This window comes from Leopardus geoffroyi, chromosome E2 (assembly GCF_018350155.1).
Source record: "Leopardus geoffroyi isolate Oge1 chromosome E2, O.geoffroyi_Oge1_pat1.0, whole genome shotgun sequence".
Classification (NCBI taxonomy): domain Eukaryota; kingdom Metazoa; phylum Chordata; class Mammalia; order Carnivora; family Felidae; genus Leopardus; species Leopardus geoffroyi.
Genome location: NC_059335.1, coordinates 27,696,421 through 27,712,839, shown reverse-complemented (window position 1 = coordinate 27,712,839; position 16,419 = coordinate 27,696,421). Strand labels below are relative to the sequence as shown.

Here is a 16,419-nt window from a genome sequence, read left to right as displayed (position 1 = left end):
CAGGCTGGGAGGATGTTCTCCAGCTGCTTCTGTGATCCTGGTCATCTTTAGGTCCAAAGCCTGAGGGTGGACCCACAGGCAGCAGGTCCAGACACAAGCCTGGAGCATTCCTAGCTAGGGACTCAGAAGCCCGCTCACAGCTGCCCTGGACAGGCTCCTGTATTGCTGATGTTTGTAGATAGTGTTGCCTTTTGAGGCTGTGGGTTAGGGTCTTTATGGGGAAAGGATACAGCCTGGGAAACAGAAAGCCTGGATTCCAGCCTGTCCTTCCCCATGTGCTTGTCAACCTTGAGCAAATCATTTCACCTTCCAGCACTCACTCCAACTATAACATGGCTGGATGGGAGCAAGTGGGCGTATCACCATGTTAACCAGGTTTCCTCCTATACGTCTTTACCGAGATTGGACCCGTTGACGATTCCTGTGGGGATCACAGGGTACTTACCTGCGTGCCAGGCCTTGGTCCAAGCGCTTCGCATTGACTATCCTACTTAATTCTCACACCAACTCCCCTATTCTCCCATTTTATGGATGGGGAAATTGAGGAACACAGAGGCAGAGCAGTCTGCCCAAAGTCACATAGCCAGCAGGAGTCAGAGCCAGGGGTAGAGCCTGCGCAGTCTGGCTCTGGGCCCCATGCACTCAACCTCCACACCAACTTGCCCCCACGTGGTTATGGAGCCCCCGTATTCATGAAGCATCTCTCCAGAGGGTGCAGTGTTCCCTGGAACACACTTTCCACCTGACTTTCATGGGTGTTTTTGGCTGCCAGGTCTGGACCATTAAACTCTTGAGGGAGTCTCAAACGGGATTTTACTCCAATCTCCAGATTCCCACCAATGTAAGATCCTATCGCATTGCATAGATTAATATCCCCCCATTTTCTTCTTTCTTCTTTTCTTTATAAACACCATAGCAGAGAAATTGGCTGGTGACGTGTCCACCCAAGAACCCCCTCGCCAAGGCAGCTGAGTATTAAGGGGGAAATTCGTGAAATGAAGTTTGGAAGCCGCCGGCCGGCCGGAGCCCCTTCTGAGCGATGATGATTTATTTCGGCAATGTGGTAGTCATTAGTATCTTTGGTGTCGGAGCCGGAGCGCTCGGGCCTGGGTCTGTGGCCGAGGGAGCCTTCGGGGCCATTACGAGCTAATGGCTCAGTGTGGGCAAAGGAGGCCTGCAGTCAATCTCGCTGCTGGCGGGTAATAAACGTCGGCCGGCTCCCTTCCTGCTCCCCGTGAGGGGGGGGTGGGTGGGCGGCTCGTGACTGCCTGCTGGGCCTCTGACCAGCCTGGCCTTGTCTCCACTGCCCTGGGGCTTCTCACCACTTCCCCGCCATCGGGAGAACTGGGGCTAAGTTGTTGCCCAGAATTTCCTCCATCTGACCCAGATTTTAGAAGCCTGAGGTTGGTTTAGGGGCTGTGGGTTCTGCTGGCTTGGCTTTTGGGTGTCTTCTTGTAGGGTTTCATGAACTCAGCATGTCCCCATGGAGGGGACTTGCATGACACAGGGGCAGGGCAAGAGCCGCCCCAGGTGAGGGGTCTTTGCTGCCTCCACAACTGGGGATGATCGGTCCGCCTTGCCCCCAGTAGACGGAGGCTGAACTTGGATTCCATAAGGGCACAGAAGTAGGTCTGTGTAAGTACGTATGTATGTGATCGGCACTTTCATGCATGTGTACCCACCTAACAAGCACCAGCATCCACAAACAGCCCATTTCCCTGCCCCCTGCAGCTGCCTCATGCTCCCTTCCAGCCAGCACCCGGCAAAGGGCAGCCACACTCTGACCTCTACCGCCAGATTAGTCTGCCCTGCTTCTGAGTGTCGAATAACAAAATGTTCCAGTCTGTCGCCTTTGTGTCTGGCTTCTCTAGCTCAGTGTTAATGTTCACGAGGTACATCTCCTCTGTGGACTAGTGGTTTGTTACTTTTTATCACCGAGTTGTATGCTCCTGCATGGGCACCGTCCACTTTGCTGTGTGTCCTTCCACTGACGGATGTTCCGTCGTTCCTGGCTTGGGGCTGTTGTGAATGGCGCTTTGAAGGGCATCTGCGGAGGGGTCTCCCCCGAGGAGGGGGAGTGTCTCCCCCGCGGAGTGTTGGGCGGTCTTACCCGCGGCGGGGTCTCACCCACGAAGGGCATGTCACCCCCGGAGGGTGGGGGGGGATCTCATCCGCGGAAGGGTCTCACCAGTGACCCACGGCGGGGGGGGGGGGGGGGGGGAGGGGGGGTCTCATTCTCGGAGAGGAGGGGTCTCACCCGCCAAGGGCATGTCACCCACGGTGGGGGGGGGGAGGGGTCTCACCTGCAGAGGGGTCTCACCCGTGACCCACGGTGAGGGGGGGGGGTCCTCACTCTCGGAGAGGAGGGGTCTCACCCGCCAAGGGCATGTCACCCATGCCGAGGGGGGGGGGAGGGGTCTCACCTGCAGAGGGGTCTCACCCGTGACCCACGGTGAGGGGGGGGGGTCCTCACTCTCGGAGAGGAGGGGTCTCACCCGCCAAGGGCATGTCACCCATGCCGAGGGGGGTGGGGAGGGGTCTCACCCGTGACCCACGGCGGGGGGGGGGTCTCACCCGCGAAGGGCATGTCACCCACGGTGGGGGGGGGGAGGGGTCTCACCTGCAGAGGGGTCTCACCCGTGACCCATGGTGAGGGGGGGGGGTCCTCACTCTCGGATAGGAGGGGTCTCACCCGCCAAGGGCATGTCACCCATGCCGAGGTGGGGAGGGGTCTCACTCGTGACCCACGGCAGCGGGGGGGGGGGGTCTCACCTGCAAAGGGCATGTCACCCACGGTGGGGGGGAGGAGGGGTCTCACCTGCACAGGGGTCTCACCCGTGACCCACGGCGAGGGGGGAGGTCCTCACTCTCAGAGAGGAGGGGTCTCACCCGCGGAGGGGGGGGGGGTCTCACCCGTGACCGACATGTCACCCATGGTGGGGGGAGGGGTGGTCTCACCCTCGTTGGGGGGTCTTCTGTGGTCGTGTGTGCCCATGCCTTTGCTTGATCATCCGGAGAGGAATTGTTGGCTCAGCGAGTAGGGATTTGTTCAGCCAGACAGTTCTTCCGGGTGGTTGTACTGACCTGCCTGCGGTGCCCTGCCACCTCACGGCCTCATGTCCCACTCCTCCTGCATGCCCTGCTCTAGCCACGTGATCTGTTTCTTGTTGAACATCCTGAGGTGTTTGCCCAGCCATGCCTTCTGTGTGTGGAACATTCTTTTTCCAGCTCTCACTCAGTTGCCTTTTTCCATTCGTGTGTCACCCCTCGCTGGGCTGACGACCCCCACCCCGACCTCGGCACTCTTTCCTCTTTCTGTTTTATTGCCTTCATAGGGCTTCTCGGCCTCTGCTGCCATCTCCTTACTTGTTTTGTGTCGTGTTTGCCTTTCCCACCAGAGTGGACCAGGGACCTTGTCTCTCCCGTCCTGGCCAGCACACCTGGTGCCTCGACCGGAGCCAGGCACTTAGTGGGTTTCGGGGATGAGAAGAATGAACGGACCGGAGCTTTGCAAGCCCAAATGTCCATGTATCCATCTTAGCCGCATCCCTGCCAGGAAAATGAGGTCAGGATCACTGTCTTCATCTAACAGATGAAGGCAGTGAGGCCTGAACGAGAGTTGAGCCCAGACCGGGACCCCTGACTCCAAGCATGACCCCCGCATTCTGTCTGGCATGTTGTTTTTGAGTCTTGGCTCTGGAGTCTCAGAGTCTGGCTTCAGATCTGACTCTGCCACTCATTTGTTGTGAGTGGTTCCTCACTCTCTCTCAGTCTTGATTTACATATCTGTGAAAGGGGCGGTGGGGGGGGAACGGGTGTGTGGTTAAAGTGTCTAAGATCAAGTGTTCAGCCTTGTTGAGGCGGTTTCTCCCCAACAGGCACTTTCGTGCACTGATTGCAATGGGAAAGCGCTCCCTTGATTTGTCTTTTTCTTTGGATCATTGAAGTTTACAGGGTCGGATGGGTCTGTTGTCGCCTCTTTTCTTTCCTTCCTCCCATCCCTCCCACCTCCTCTTTCTGATTTGTAAGCAAATTCAAAGGCAAAGAAGCATGTATGTGTGCATGCCTGTGTGTTCACACACCATGTGCATGTTTGGGGAGAGGTTTCTTCTCAGCCCCAGGTGCCCAGGGTGGAATTCAGAAGCTGGGGCTTCCTTTTTATTATTATTTTTAAAATTTATATATTTATTTATTTTGAAGGGGGAGAGGGGCAGAGAGAGAGAGAGAGAGAGAGAGAGAGAGAGTCCCAAATAGGCTCTGTGCTGACAGCGCAGAGCCCAATGTGAGGCTCGGTCTCATGAACCATGAGATCATGACCTGAGCTGAAACCAAGTCAGATGTTTATTTGCCACCCAGGCACCCCAGTAGCTGGGGCTCCCTTAACCACAGTGTAGCCTTGCACTCCAGAGAGGGGCCACCCTGCTTTGAGGTGTTAAAGCTACTAGGTTGAGCATCCAGTTTTCAGCTTACAGAAATGGCAGTTTCATATGGTTCAGCCTAAGATTTTCGGGCCTTGAGAAGCAATCATTTATAGTAAACAGTTCCTACGTTAATTATAAATAATGTCCATCCAGTTCTCACAGTGTCCACCCACCCCCTGATATTTTTTTGCATGACCAAAAGTGCCTGGAGGTAAAGCAGGGAGGTTGTTCAGCAAACAGCCCTCACCTTGGACTTGCAGAGAGTGTCTGCACATGCAGCGGTGCAAGGCCTGGACCTCTGGAGGGGATGGGCCCCACCCCCTGGACTTCCTGTGCAGTGGAATGCTTGGCCCGGCACCCAATCCCAGGTGCTGCCTTATCTAGCATTAGTAAGGGGCTGGAAAGTCCTCTAGGCCCTGCCCTTTCTCCCCTCCAGGAATGCTGGTCCAGACACCCAAGGACTTGGCTTTGAGTCATGGGACGGCTCTGGAATGACAAAAAAAATGACAATAATAGTAAAAATACCAAGAGCTGCTATTTATGGAGTGTGTACCTTACATGCATTATTTCAACTCTCCCCCTAAATTTTATAAAGTCGGTGTTGTCGTTACCATTTGACAGATTAGGAAGTTGAGGCAAGGAGAGGCTCAGGAACCTACTTAAGCTCTGACAGCTGGGAAGAGGCGCAGCCTGGAGTTACATCCAGGCTACCTGACTTTAACTGTGTCCTTCTCACCAGTCCCTCTGCTTCCTTGCTACTCAAATTTGAGGAGAAGTTGAAGAACAGTTTCTAGAAAGAGGATAACACTCAGAGAAAGGCTGTGCATGATTGACAAGCTCTCTCAACAGGCCCCTTCTGCATTCTGAGCTGGGGTAGAGTCAGCATGGGCAGGAGTCACTGGGGAGCCTCCTGGTGGTGGTGGAGTCAGAAGGGCTGAGCTGTTTTGAGCTCATGAGCCAGCAGGCGGCCGGGGAGGGGGGTTGGAGGCGGGGAGAAGCGGACTGTGATCACCAAGTATTTGAGCTCTTTTTGATTGAGGAGTAGGCAAGACCAGGGCCAGAGGGCCTGCCTTCTTCATGATTATCATTGTAAAACCTTTGTTAAATGCTGGGAAGCAATAGTAATAGAATCTCTTTACCATGTAGTGCTTTCTTTGAACTGTAGATGTACGGATTTACAGAATCATAGGATCCCAGACTCTGAGACCTGTAAAGCTCTGGGATCATAATGTTGGGGACCTCCTATTTGCACGCTGTCTAAGAGAACCGTGCTCACACACACTCACACGACGCAGGCTTTGCGCAGCAAACCAGAGCGTACTCTAGAGCACGCTGTCCAAGGGGCATAAGCTTTGAGCCACATGTGTAATTTTAAATGTGTTACTAGCTGCACTGAAAAAAAGTAGAAGGAAACAGATGAACTATTTTTATTTAACCCAATATATCCAAACTATTATGATTGCACTGTACAGTCAACTTAAAAAGTAATTAATGAAAATTTTTTATATTTGTTTTCTCATACTAAGGTTGCAGAATCCGATGTGTATTTTGCGCTGCGTGTGGAACAGCCGCATTTCAAGCGTTCCGTAGCCGCGTGTGATTAGGGTTGTGCAGCTCTAGGTGGGAAAGCCCCTGTGTTCCTGATGGGAAGTGTACTGTGAGATGGGGGTGCAGGGGGGTGGGGGTGGGCGGCCTGTGGGCCCTTGAGGAAGCAGGGCTCCCCTTGCTGGGAGGGGTAGGCTCTCAGGATCCTTGGCAGAGGCCTTAATCTCTCTTGGGAGTTTGGAAATAGGCATTTCCAACTTGCATTGGTCGACCATCTTGCTAGTCACTAGTCACCCCTGTTCATCCTGGCTGCTCTAGGGGTGGCCCTTAGAGAAGTCTCCTTTGCCCAGAGGGAGCTCTGAGGCAGTCAGATGGAGCACAGACCCCAAACAGGCCCAACAGAGGAGGAGGGAGGAGCCACGTGGCCACAGCTCCCACCTTCATTCTTGATTCCGGGCCGGGCAGTGCCTCCTGGCCTGTGGCCCTTGCCTGCCACTCCCCAGGGGGTGAAGACGGTAGGGGAGGGGGCACACAGCTCTGTGCCTCATGTCCCCCCTGCCAACATCCGAGGCCGCCTTCCCGGGCTGATGCTGTGAAAGCGATTCTCCATCTCTCCTCCTGCAGCCACAGGGAGATAAAAGCCAGGGCTGTGGGGATGGTAAAGAGGGAGCCAAATTATATTTATAATATTAAAGTGAGTGCATTTGTGGCTTGCTGTTCTCCAGGGTGTTTCATAAGTAGAAAAACACAAATTAGCATTTTCCATTTCCATATATTGACTAGAAAAATCGCCTGCTCTCAATTAAGACCTATAGCTTTTGGGATGTATGCAACAATTTTATAAAATATTTACAGCGAGATTTGCATTTTACATGGTGTTACAGTTTTTCTTGTGTTTAGGAGACAGAGCTGAGGCCTGTGAGAGGAAATACATTCTCTGGAATCGAGGGGGAAGAAAGCTGCCGGCTGTTTTTCTTGCCTTCCCTACGTTTCTGACGTTGTCTCTGGTAATTACCTAAGGCTGATCCACCCATGAGCTATTTGTTAGTCTGTTTCTCAAAGCCCGTGCTCCTTTGACAAATCTATTACTTTCCCTTTAAAACTTGCCGGAGTGGGGCTGTCTGTGGCTTTGTGTGAGATGGAGAAGGAGAACATTTTTTTCCGAATGTAAAAGCATGCCGTAAAGAACATAGCTATTTCCTGGATAATTTGCAGTTGTATATTTTATGTTAATTTCACCGAAAATACTGCACCCCTGCCAGGTTTAGTAGCGACTCACTGTGATATGAATAATTTCTAGTGAATCATTTTTTTTTCTTCATTTAAGATTTGGCACCTTTTTAAGATTTTAATAATAGCAACAAGGAGGAAGATTTAGAACAAGTGAAACATTAGTGCCAAAGAAATTCACGTTGAGCGCTAATGTAAAATAGCAAGAATAATTACATGGAAAGCAGTTTCCACAGATGTTTTTCCTTGTAATGTAATAACTATTTACTAAACTGTTTATTTTAGGCCTTTGGTTTATAATAAAATATTTATACATTCTCTGCTGTAATAAAAAAATATTGACAAAATACTATAGAGGTTTGAAAAGACAATTGATATGTTTATTTTCCAGGAAGCGAGTGTGGTATGAAAGTTTGGTGCTAATTTTGGTGGACGTTTCAAGATTAGTGAAGCTGGGTTCGGTTTTAGAGATTATTCTCCCCAATTTACTGGTTGAGAACTGGTCAGCTGCAAAAATTAATATTTTGTTAGCCTATTGTTGGGTAGGGATATCGGTAGATAGCGATATTTTTAAAATGGAATTCTTAGCTGTGAATCCTAAATATCAGAGTTGCTACTCTGGGTGTAAGTCAGGCAGGCCGAAGGGGTCTGTGGCAGGAAGATGCTATTGAGCACCTTGCAGAATGGAGAAACCAGCAGGACCAGGGGCTGTGGGGAGGGCAGTTTAGTCCTGGGGTTTATAAAGATTTGACCTCTGTGCTCAGCTTCTGTCTGCAGCCAGTGAGGCGTGTCCTGTTCTTGGTTTGCCCCTGTGAGATCCCATCTGAATCCTGGGTGCAAGGATACCCTAACTTCTTGAGCCCCTTTTTTGTACGGCCCTAATTTGGGAGGAAAAGGAGCTCTAGGAGACAGGAGACAGAGCCGCCACCCCCAACCCCTGAATCACTCCCTGCCCTCCAGCCCGCAGCTGTGTTGTGGAGGGTCCTGTTGGGGTCTCAGGAAGTGGCCAGGGTTGGGAGGGAGGGGGAGGAGTTTAAGGACCCCAACCAGAAAGAGGCTGCCAGGGAGTTCTGGAAGAGCCTGTTCTGGCCTCGCCTGCATGCTTGGTCCAGTTTTGCAATAACCAGCCTGTTTCTGCCCTCCTTGCTCTCCCGAGATATCTGAGTTGACAACCTTATCTGGGGGTTTGTCCCTGAGCCTGGCTGTGGGTTTCTGCCTATTTGATTTGTTGTTGTTGTAGCAGGGAGTTTGTGTGTAATTTGTATTTATTTGCGTCTCTACATTTGCATGCCTGTGGGCTTGTTGCTGAGTCTTCTATTTATGTGTTTGTGTGTGTGTGGGTTTTTTTGGGTCACTAGATTTGATGTTTGTGGGTTTGTGTCTGTGTTTTGGGCTTGGGTTTGGGAGTGTTTGTGGCCTTGTATATTTGTTTGATTCTATGTATTTGGATCTATCGGGTTATTTCTCTGTTTTGTGCATTTTTGTGTATGTCTCTGATGTGTGTGTGTGTGTGTGTGTGTGTGTGTGTGTGTGTGTGTGTGGTGTGTGTGTGTCTGAGTGTGCATGACAGGCAGCCCCTTCTTCTGTGTGCCTGTGTGTTTCTGGATCTGTGTGTGAGAGAGAGAGGAGAGAGAGAGAGTTGGAGAGAGGGACAGAGGAGCATCCTCTCTGTAGAACAGCTGACCTCTTCATTGGGAGAGACCTGGGGGCTCTCCAGCACAGAGATTGCTGGCCATGGTAGTGCAGGTGTGCATGGCCATTTCTTCCCACCAAACTTTCTGATGAAAGAGGAGGAAAGAGGAAAGAGGTTCCAAAGGGAAGGAAAGTATGGTATTTTTTAATAAAGAGAGAGACAACTGGACCCTGGTCTCAGAACACCCAGAGCAATCTGTAAGAGGAAGTTTGCTTCTCAATCCAGAAAACATCCCTTTTTCATGGCTGGGGGAGGCCAGTGCCAGGGCCTCTGCCTGGAGGCCCCCACCCCTCAGCTGAGGGGCGGGCAGTTTGAGGGGAGGGAGTTTTCAAGAACTTGCTTTGCTCTGCTTTTGGTTTTGTTTTCGGGGTCTATTCTGCTGGCTTGGCCCATCCCCAGTAATCTAGGACATTTCATACCAGGTCTCCTGCAGGGGTGTAGGGAGTTGTGTCTTGGGGCCGCTCGGTGACTGTGGGAGGCCTTCCTTCCTCTGCTGGTCTGGCCCTGAGCTCACTGCTCCTCCAACAGGGACCTAGGAGAGCATCACAGATAGAAATTGCTGCCCCTAAGCCCCTAGCAAAGTTCTTGGTCCTCCCTCTGGTAGGAAATAGTTTTTTTGCCTTGTGCTTTGCTAAATAATCTCTGTCCCCTTTCAGAAGGAAGTGGCCTGCTTCTAGGTGCCACACCAGCAGTCTCACGGGTTCTCGGGTCCAGGGCATCCCCGCTCCCTGTGAAGAGGCTAGGGCTCAGATTTCGATTTTCCACTTTTCAAAAAAGCTGAAGCATGGAGGGACAGTGACTTGGTTGAGTTTGGTAGCAAACCTTTGGGAGGTGCTACAACCCCATGGAAGTATCTCCAGGCGGGACTTCTTGGAGGGCCAGTTCCAAGGAGGCCCGGCAGGGGCAGGGTCCAAACATGAGGCACACCCTCTAAGGGGTGGGGTCTATAAACCTGCGGAGCTTTTGTTCTGCTGCAGCAGGAGGAGTCTGGGGTCAGAGCTGGATTGCTGGGGACAGAATCCGACAGCCTGCAGCCGCCACCAGGGGTCCCCCCTTCTACTGGCTACCCCCGACAACCTTCCCGTCTCCTCTAAATAAATCTAGATTAGGTATTTAAAGGATATCGGTCTGGGTTGGGGGCAGATGATTAATCCGCCTGGATGACCAACTTCTTCCCCACGAGCTCTTCCCACTCTGACATCTTGCTTACCTTCTATTTCTTCTCACCTGTGTTTTGAGCATCAGTGGGAATTTGCGCATATGGGGAATAGCGGGGTTAAGATGGATGTGTCAGAAAGTGATCGGAAATGAGCAAGGAGGGTGTGGGGGAGGGGAGGGGAGGGGAACAGTGTGGGTGGGTGGGCTGTGGCTGAGGTTGGGAGGGGATCACACACCTTTTCCGAGTGGGTCGGAACTTCCCGCGTGCTTTTCTTTTGTCTAACTATTCTCTGGGTGCACGTGGCCCGTTCCTGGCGGTGTGGGTGACTGCTCTTAAGCTTTGCAGAGAAGAACTGCCACACAGAGCTGTTTGTTTATGTTTTGGCTCACACTGCTCATGGGCCAGGGACTCCTGCAGAAGAATTCTGCCTCGGTTTTTCTAGCAGAGCCCGCATCCAGAAGGCTCAGGCGGAACAGGTCCTAAATTGCATTTGAGTGCTTTTATTTGTTGAATAGATGATGATGTGGTGGTGGGTGTTATTATTCATCTTGCTAATTGACCGTGTTCCTTATAATTTCAGGCAAGTTGCCCCTCCCTGTTTAAAAAATCTTAAAAACATACACACGCGTGCACGCGCACGCACACACACACACACACACACACACACACACACACACACACAACTTAATGTATTTTCCTTCCCCCCCACCAAAAAAATGCTGATGAATAGAAAGATAGAAATCACCCTTAATCTTGTCTCCTGGGGGAAACTGCTGTTAACAATTTGTTGTTTACCTTTCCTGACTCTGTGTGTTCATACACGTGTAAACACAGTTTTAAAAAACATTTTATTGAAGTTTGATATTTATACAGAAAAGCACACATATCAATAAATATGTAATGACTTGTTATTGATGCATAACTTACATACAGAAAAGCTCCAAAGTCATAAGCGTAAGCTCGCTGAGCTTTCCCACACCGAACCCATCAGTGCAGATAGCACTGCACCCCAGGGGACCACGTCCTACCCCCTTCTAGTCCCACCCCCGGAGTAACCATGATCTTGACTTCAGACAGCAAAGATACTGGCGCCTGTTGTGTTCCTTCGTACAAATGGAACCACTGTGCACGCTTTTACACACAGTGTTTAGTTTTAAATGGAGTTATAATATCCATACTGTTTTGTAACCTTTCCCCTCCAGCAGTATATGGTGACAGCTTCCCATGTCAGCACACACACGTCTACACCATCATTTTCTGTGGCTGCTTGCTGATTTCGTTCTCAGAACTGCTACAGTTTAAATTACCCGTTGGAGTGTTTAGCTTTTCACTGTTATAAACCACTTCTTACTGCACACCCATGCTAGATGGGTGACTTTTGCCTTGTCCTCCAGGGACAGGGTGGCCAGAATGGACATGGAGGGAGGGGCCCTCACTGGGGCCCGGCTGGAGGAGCCCAGGTTGTTGAGTGGAGGATGCTGGCATCGCTTCAGTTTGCCAGCTGGACCTCATCAAGTACGGGTGTTAATTACTGGGAGGCCCCTGGTTCTGTGAGCAGGCGGGGGACGCTGGGGCTAACTCGCGAAACAGGGTCACCTTGAAACAGACGCTTCCAGGGGAAGCGAAACCGAGGAGAGGACCACGGGGAAGCACAGGGCCCGGGCACCGGCTTCCCACCGTCTCCTCTAAGTCACCCCAGTGCTCTGGAGCCTCTGTACGGGACGTGCATAGGATCCCTCTGGCCCCGCATAACAATGCTACGTGTGTCTTTGTCCCTGGCTTTAATTGGGGTGAGCTGGGAGCAAGAATACCCGTATCTGTGGCTTACCCCTTTCCGGAAGGCCCTTGGACTCTGAGGCAGCTGGTGATCCCTGCATGTCCTGAAAATGTGGCCCGAGCCAGCGCCGGGGCTCGGGAGGGGAACCGGGGCTGGGAACGGAGGGGGAGGAGGCAGCCTGGAAATGCCAAACGGGAGCCCGGCTGTGCAGCGTGCCCAGGTCAGGAGGCGCCGCCCCGTGGCCCCAGCCAGGTAAGCTCCGGGCTGCAGGAGCGGCAGGGCCAGGTTGGAGGAGAATTAGGTTATCGCATTTCCTCCGTAATTCTTCATCAGGGCTGCCGCCTGGATCTGTTGCGGGAAAATCAATGTGTTCTGACTCCATAATTTCCCAGGTTGCCTTACTCCAAGTACATTGTGCAGGGAAAGGTGACATCTCTGGCCACGTCTGCGTGGACCAAATATACACACACACACACACACACACACACACACACATGTTTATATTTATATTGTACCCTTTCCTCCCTTCCCTTTCACCCCCACCCCATGCCCACCTCCAAGCCCTGGATTCATTGGAATTTCACAACCTTTGCATGCTTTTGTGAAAACACTCATTTGTGTTTGCACCAGGCCGCTAATGGCGGACGCCCAGGTCTGCGGAGCTTACCTCTGTTCAGCTCTCGTTATGGCGAGGAATGTGCCGTTAATAATGCATCTATGGAACTCAGCTGTGTGGGAGCCAAGTAATTATCCCACTGTAGCGTTCCGGCTTCAGTGTCATCACAACTGGGGCTTCATTAAAAGTCCTACCAGAGACGGTGTTGTGTGCTGCAGCCTGTATATATATTTTTTCATTTAAATTATCAGCCTTGCTATGGCTCAGAGGTAATTTGACTTTTTGAAACCGCTGAGCCCCTGTGAATTCCCCTCCCCTTCTCCCTCTCGCTGCTCTACCAGCTGATCAGCCCCAGAAGAACAAAAGGTTTATCTGAAGCTATGAAGCATATATTCACCAGCTTCTGGCGTCTAGATAAAAAAAAAATCAAAGTACTCCATTGAACATGTTAATACTGAGCAAAATGCACACAGCCAGACACTAAACCTTTACAGGGATTTGGGCATTTGAAAAGTGATACCCCGATCAGGTCTTGAGCTACGTTTCTTAGCCCCGAGAAGAGTAAGTAGCAAAGGAGGAAGAAAGAATGTTTATAAAGGAATATTAAAAGCAGCCAATGAGCTGCATCCGAGTTGCCCACCTTTTCGTCTTATCCCTTTGTCTGGTTTCGGCTGGGTGGGCAGCCGGAAGCCTAGAGAAGGGCATGTCGTAGGTAGGGCAGTGGGTTTCTCCCTTTGCTCCGGACTTTGAGTGGCTGGTGGCTGGAGTGGTGAGTGGGGAAGAGTGGTTGCCATGACTCTTGGAAGAAACACTGAGAACTGGGGATGGTGGTTCTCCTCTTTGTTTCTCTTGATTTTCTGCGACCTCGTCAGCTTTCCACAGATGGAGGCTGGGAGAGCCTCAGAAAGGGGCCCCATCCAAGCACATTGCCACCCTGAGCAGCCCCTTCTTGGGGCCTCCTGGAAGTCTCACGTTTCCCAGCTTCTTCATTGCTGATGGGGAACAGCCACCATATAAGACGGGCAGGAGCAATCAGGTTCTAGGAGTGAATCATCCATCACAGAGAGAGCAGATAGGTGCTTAATTAGCAATGTCTGCCACGGGTGGTGAACTGGTGCTTTAAGTGCACTAGTCTGTCAGATAGGCTTACTGAGCTCCTCTACTTGGCTCCAGATCAAGGAAGATATTGGAAAGGTGTAGGACTTGTTTCTGCCTGCTAGAAGCTTTCTGTTTATTTGGGAGCAAAACATAGCTACAAAAAACCTCTCTCATGTTATAAGCGATTTGTGCTTAATGTTAGAGTATACTTTTTGGTCAGGACAGAGAATGCAGGGAATGGGGTAATCCGAAAAGATATCCAGAAGAATATAGCACATTTGAGCACTGATGAAGGCAGCTTGGGTGGAGTTTAACCTGCTCATGAACCCAAGAAGGGTGTAGCACAATTTACAGCTGGTCCCCAGATGGAGAGAAGGGGGGAAGAATCCAGTTTTCGCTCTGTGTGGCTCTCATGGAACCCTAAGGGAGCTCTGTCCTTTGGGGGTGGGGCTTAGCCTCCGTGTGTGTAAGATCGGAGCTGGCTGCCACCCACCTGTGCAGAGGCCTCAGGTATGCCCAGGGTAGGAAGAGTTCATCCCAGTGCCCCGAGTACATAATGCAGGACTCCCATGGCCTTCTGGTAACTGGCCCCTTTGGTGTGGAGAGGAGACCCCAGATACAACCTCTGGATCAGCTTCATGGCCACAGGGAAGATCCACGGATCTCAGACTCTGCCCCAGACTTGGAATAGACTCCCCCTCACACCTGCTGTCTTTGCCTGCCAACTCTGTCCCAGGATTTGCGTTGAGTGTAGGGGATCCTTAACCAGGGAAAACCAAGCCCCCGCTCTAAAGGAACATCCAGTCTGATGGGAGGGGTGGACATGTGGATGTACAAGTTCCTAAGTGTAGTACAAATGGGTCAGGGAGTGATTTCCTGTCCTGGTTATGTGTGGGGAGGGTAGGTAGGTGAGGCTAAAGACTGGTCAACAGAAGTCTGAAAGTAGAAGGGCATTTGAGCTGGGCCTCTGAAGGATGAGTAGGAGTTCGTGAGAGGGAAGAGAGATCCTCCAGGTGGTGAGCACAACGGGAACTCGGAGGCATTAAAGAGAGCATGATGCTCCTTGAAACGCTTCTTGCCAGTGTCACTAGTGACTCCTGACTGTGGAAGCCGGTGGCTTTCGTGGTCCTCCTAGGCCACTGGACCCCACTGAGCACTCTCTGAACACTTGTCCGCATGCATATCTAAGCACCCCCAAATTGGCGGTCTCCAGGCCTGGCTTCCTTCTCTCTTACATTCACCCTCACAGCCAGTTGCCTACTGGCCATCCAACTCCACATGCCCTGAACATGTCTTCACCTTCTCCCACACCCCGGTGTCAGAGACTCACATCTCAGTCCTCTGCCTCAGGGCAGCTCCCAAAGTACCTCCTCTGTCCATCCCCACAACCCATACCCAGTTGTTGGACCCCCGTAGCTTTTGGCCAGCCAGGCTCCAGCTCTGGTCCGGGCCTGCGGCGCCTCAGGCTCTGTTTGCCACAGAGGCTGCATCCTGGATGGCTCATGCAGTTGCCAAACTGAAGGCCCGAGGCACTCCATTCTTTGCTTTTGTTTGTCTAAAGCCAGGGACCGCTTCCAGGGCCTGTCTGTCGTGGTCAGGGTCTCGGAAGGGGGAGGGGGATTCAGACTTAAAGGAACGTGTCGGACACTGAATATCGTCTCCCGAGACGCCCACACACTTGGATCCGAAGCCTTGAAGCAGGTCTTTGCCTCCTTTGGGGACAGTCATCTCGTGCCCGTGTAAATGGTTTTGGAATCATTTTGGCGTTTGAACCTCAGCGTTGGCCACTTGTCCCCATCAAAGCCAAAGACGCTGTGCCTGGCGATGTTACGCCCACCAGGAATGAGGTCACCCCTCCTCCTGGGCAGCCGGGGCTGGGGTTTACAGCAAACAAAGTGCCTCACTGCTCTCCCCACCAGTGAGGACTCAGGGCGAGGAGGAAAACTCAGCCAAGCACGTATCGGCATCGGGGAGCAGCTCGGAGGCCCCAGGTCCTGGTTCTCCCTGGTCCGGAGCTGGAAAGAAAGAGGCGGAAGAAGTGTTTGAATACTGTGCTGTGAAGGGAACAGTCCTGCAGTGAGGCAGTTGTGATATTAGAGCAGGCCTCCTAAGAGATCCCCTGGCTCTGAGCTGTGATCCACACACCACATTCACAGACAGCTGGTCGCCCAGCGTGGGCTGCGCCTGCCGCTCGGAGCTGGCACACTGGCGGGGACCAGGTAATGCTCTAATTTCCCTCGTGCAGATGCGGCCAGGAATATCTTAATTTATTGGTGTGCTGGCATGCAAGAGGGAATGGTGCCGGTGCAGCCTTGCATAACTATTAGCAAAAAATGGAGCTGATAGGGGCTTGACTTTTCCTAAAGTGGGTTTGAAATAATCATCGCCTTTTGTTGTGTTTGGAAGGGCTTGAACAATTCTTAATTATTTAATTATAGATATGCAAGTAATACGCTGGGAATGGCCCTGCCATTCCAGGGATACTGAGCAGAGGAGAATGTTTAGTTACCGGAAGAAAAAAAAAAAAGAAAAAAAAAGGTGGTAATTAAATCGGAGTGTCGTTTGTATCCTGCCACGCGACTCCAGTCAGCGACGCGGGCGGGAAGAGGTCTGCTGGGCCTCACCTCGGAAATTCTTATGTAATCATAGTAACATCAACAGCATCACCGCCTTCCTCCAGGCGAGGCCCGCGGAGTTCGCCAAGCTCTTTGTCTGTCACTTGCTTGTGTTGTGCTATGTGAGTGCTCTGAGAGGTAGATGCCGTTGTTCCCATTTTACAGATGAGGAAATGGAGTCTCGGGGACTTGTCTACCGTCTCACTGCACTCAGGGCTTGAAGCCACAACTTGTGTTGTTCAGCCACCCCAGCGGCCTGCCTTTC

At 51.7% G+C, this 16,419-nt stretch overlaps 1 protein-coding gene across 3 annotated transcripts in view; it reads left to right on the top strand.

The window, feature by feature from the left end:
• Positions 1-16,419, top strand: part of ZNF423 (zinc finger protein 423) — a 335,974-nt gene that overhangs the window by 230,994 nt on the left and 88,561 nt on the right. The window contains exon 6 of one of the 3 annotated variants that reach the window (XM_045442677.1): positions 917-1,112. The exons of the other annotated variants lie outside the window; for them this stretch is intronic. Within the exon in view, the coding sequence (XP_045298633.1) occupies positions 917-972 (56 nt within the window). The 3' untranslated portion in view covers positions 973-1,112. Of the gene's footprint in view, positions 1-916; positions 1,113-16,419 lie in introns of those variants that run through there. 3 annotated transcript variants of the gene reach the window in all.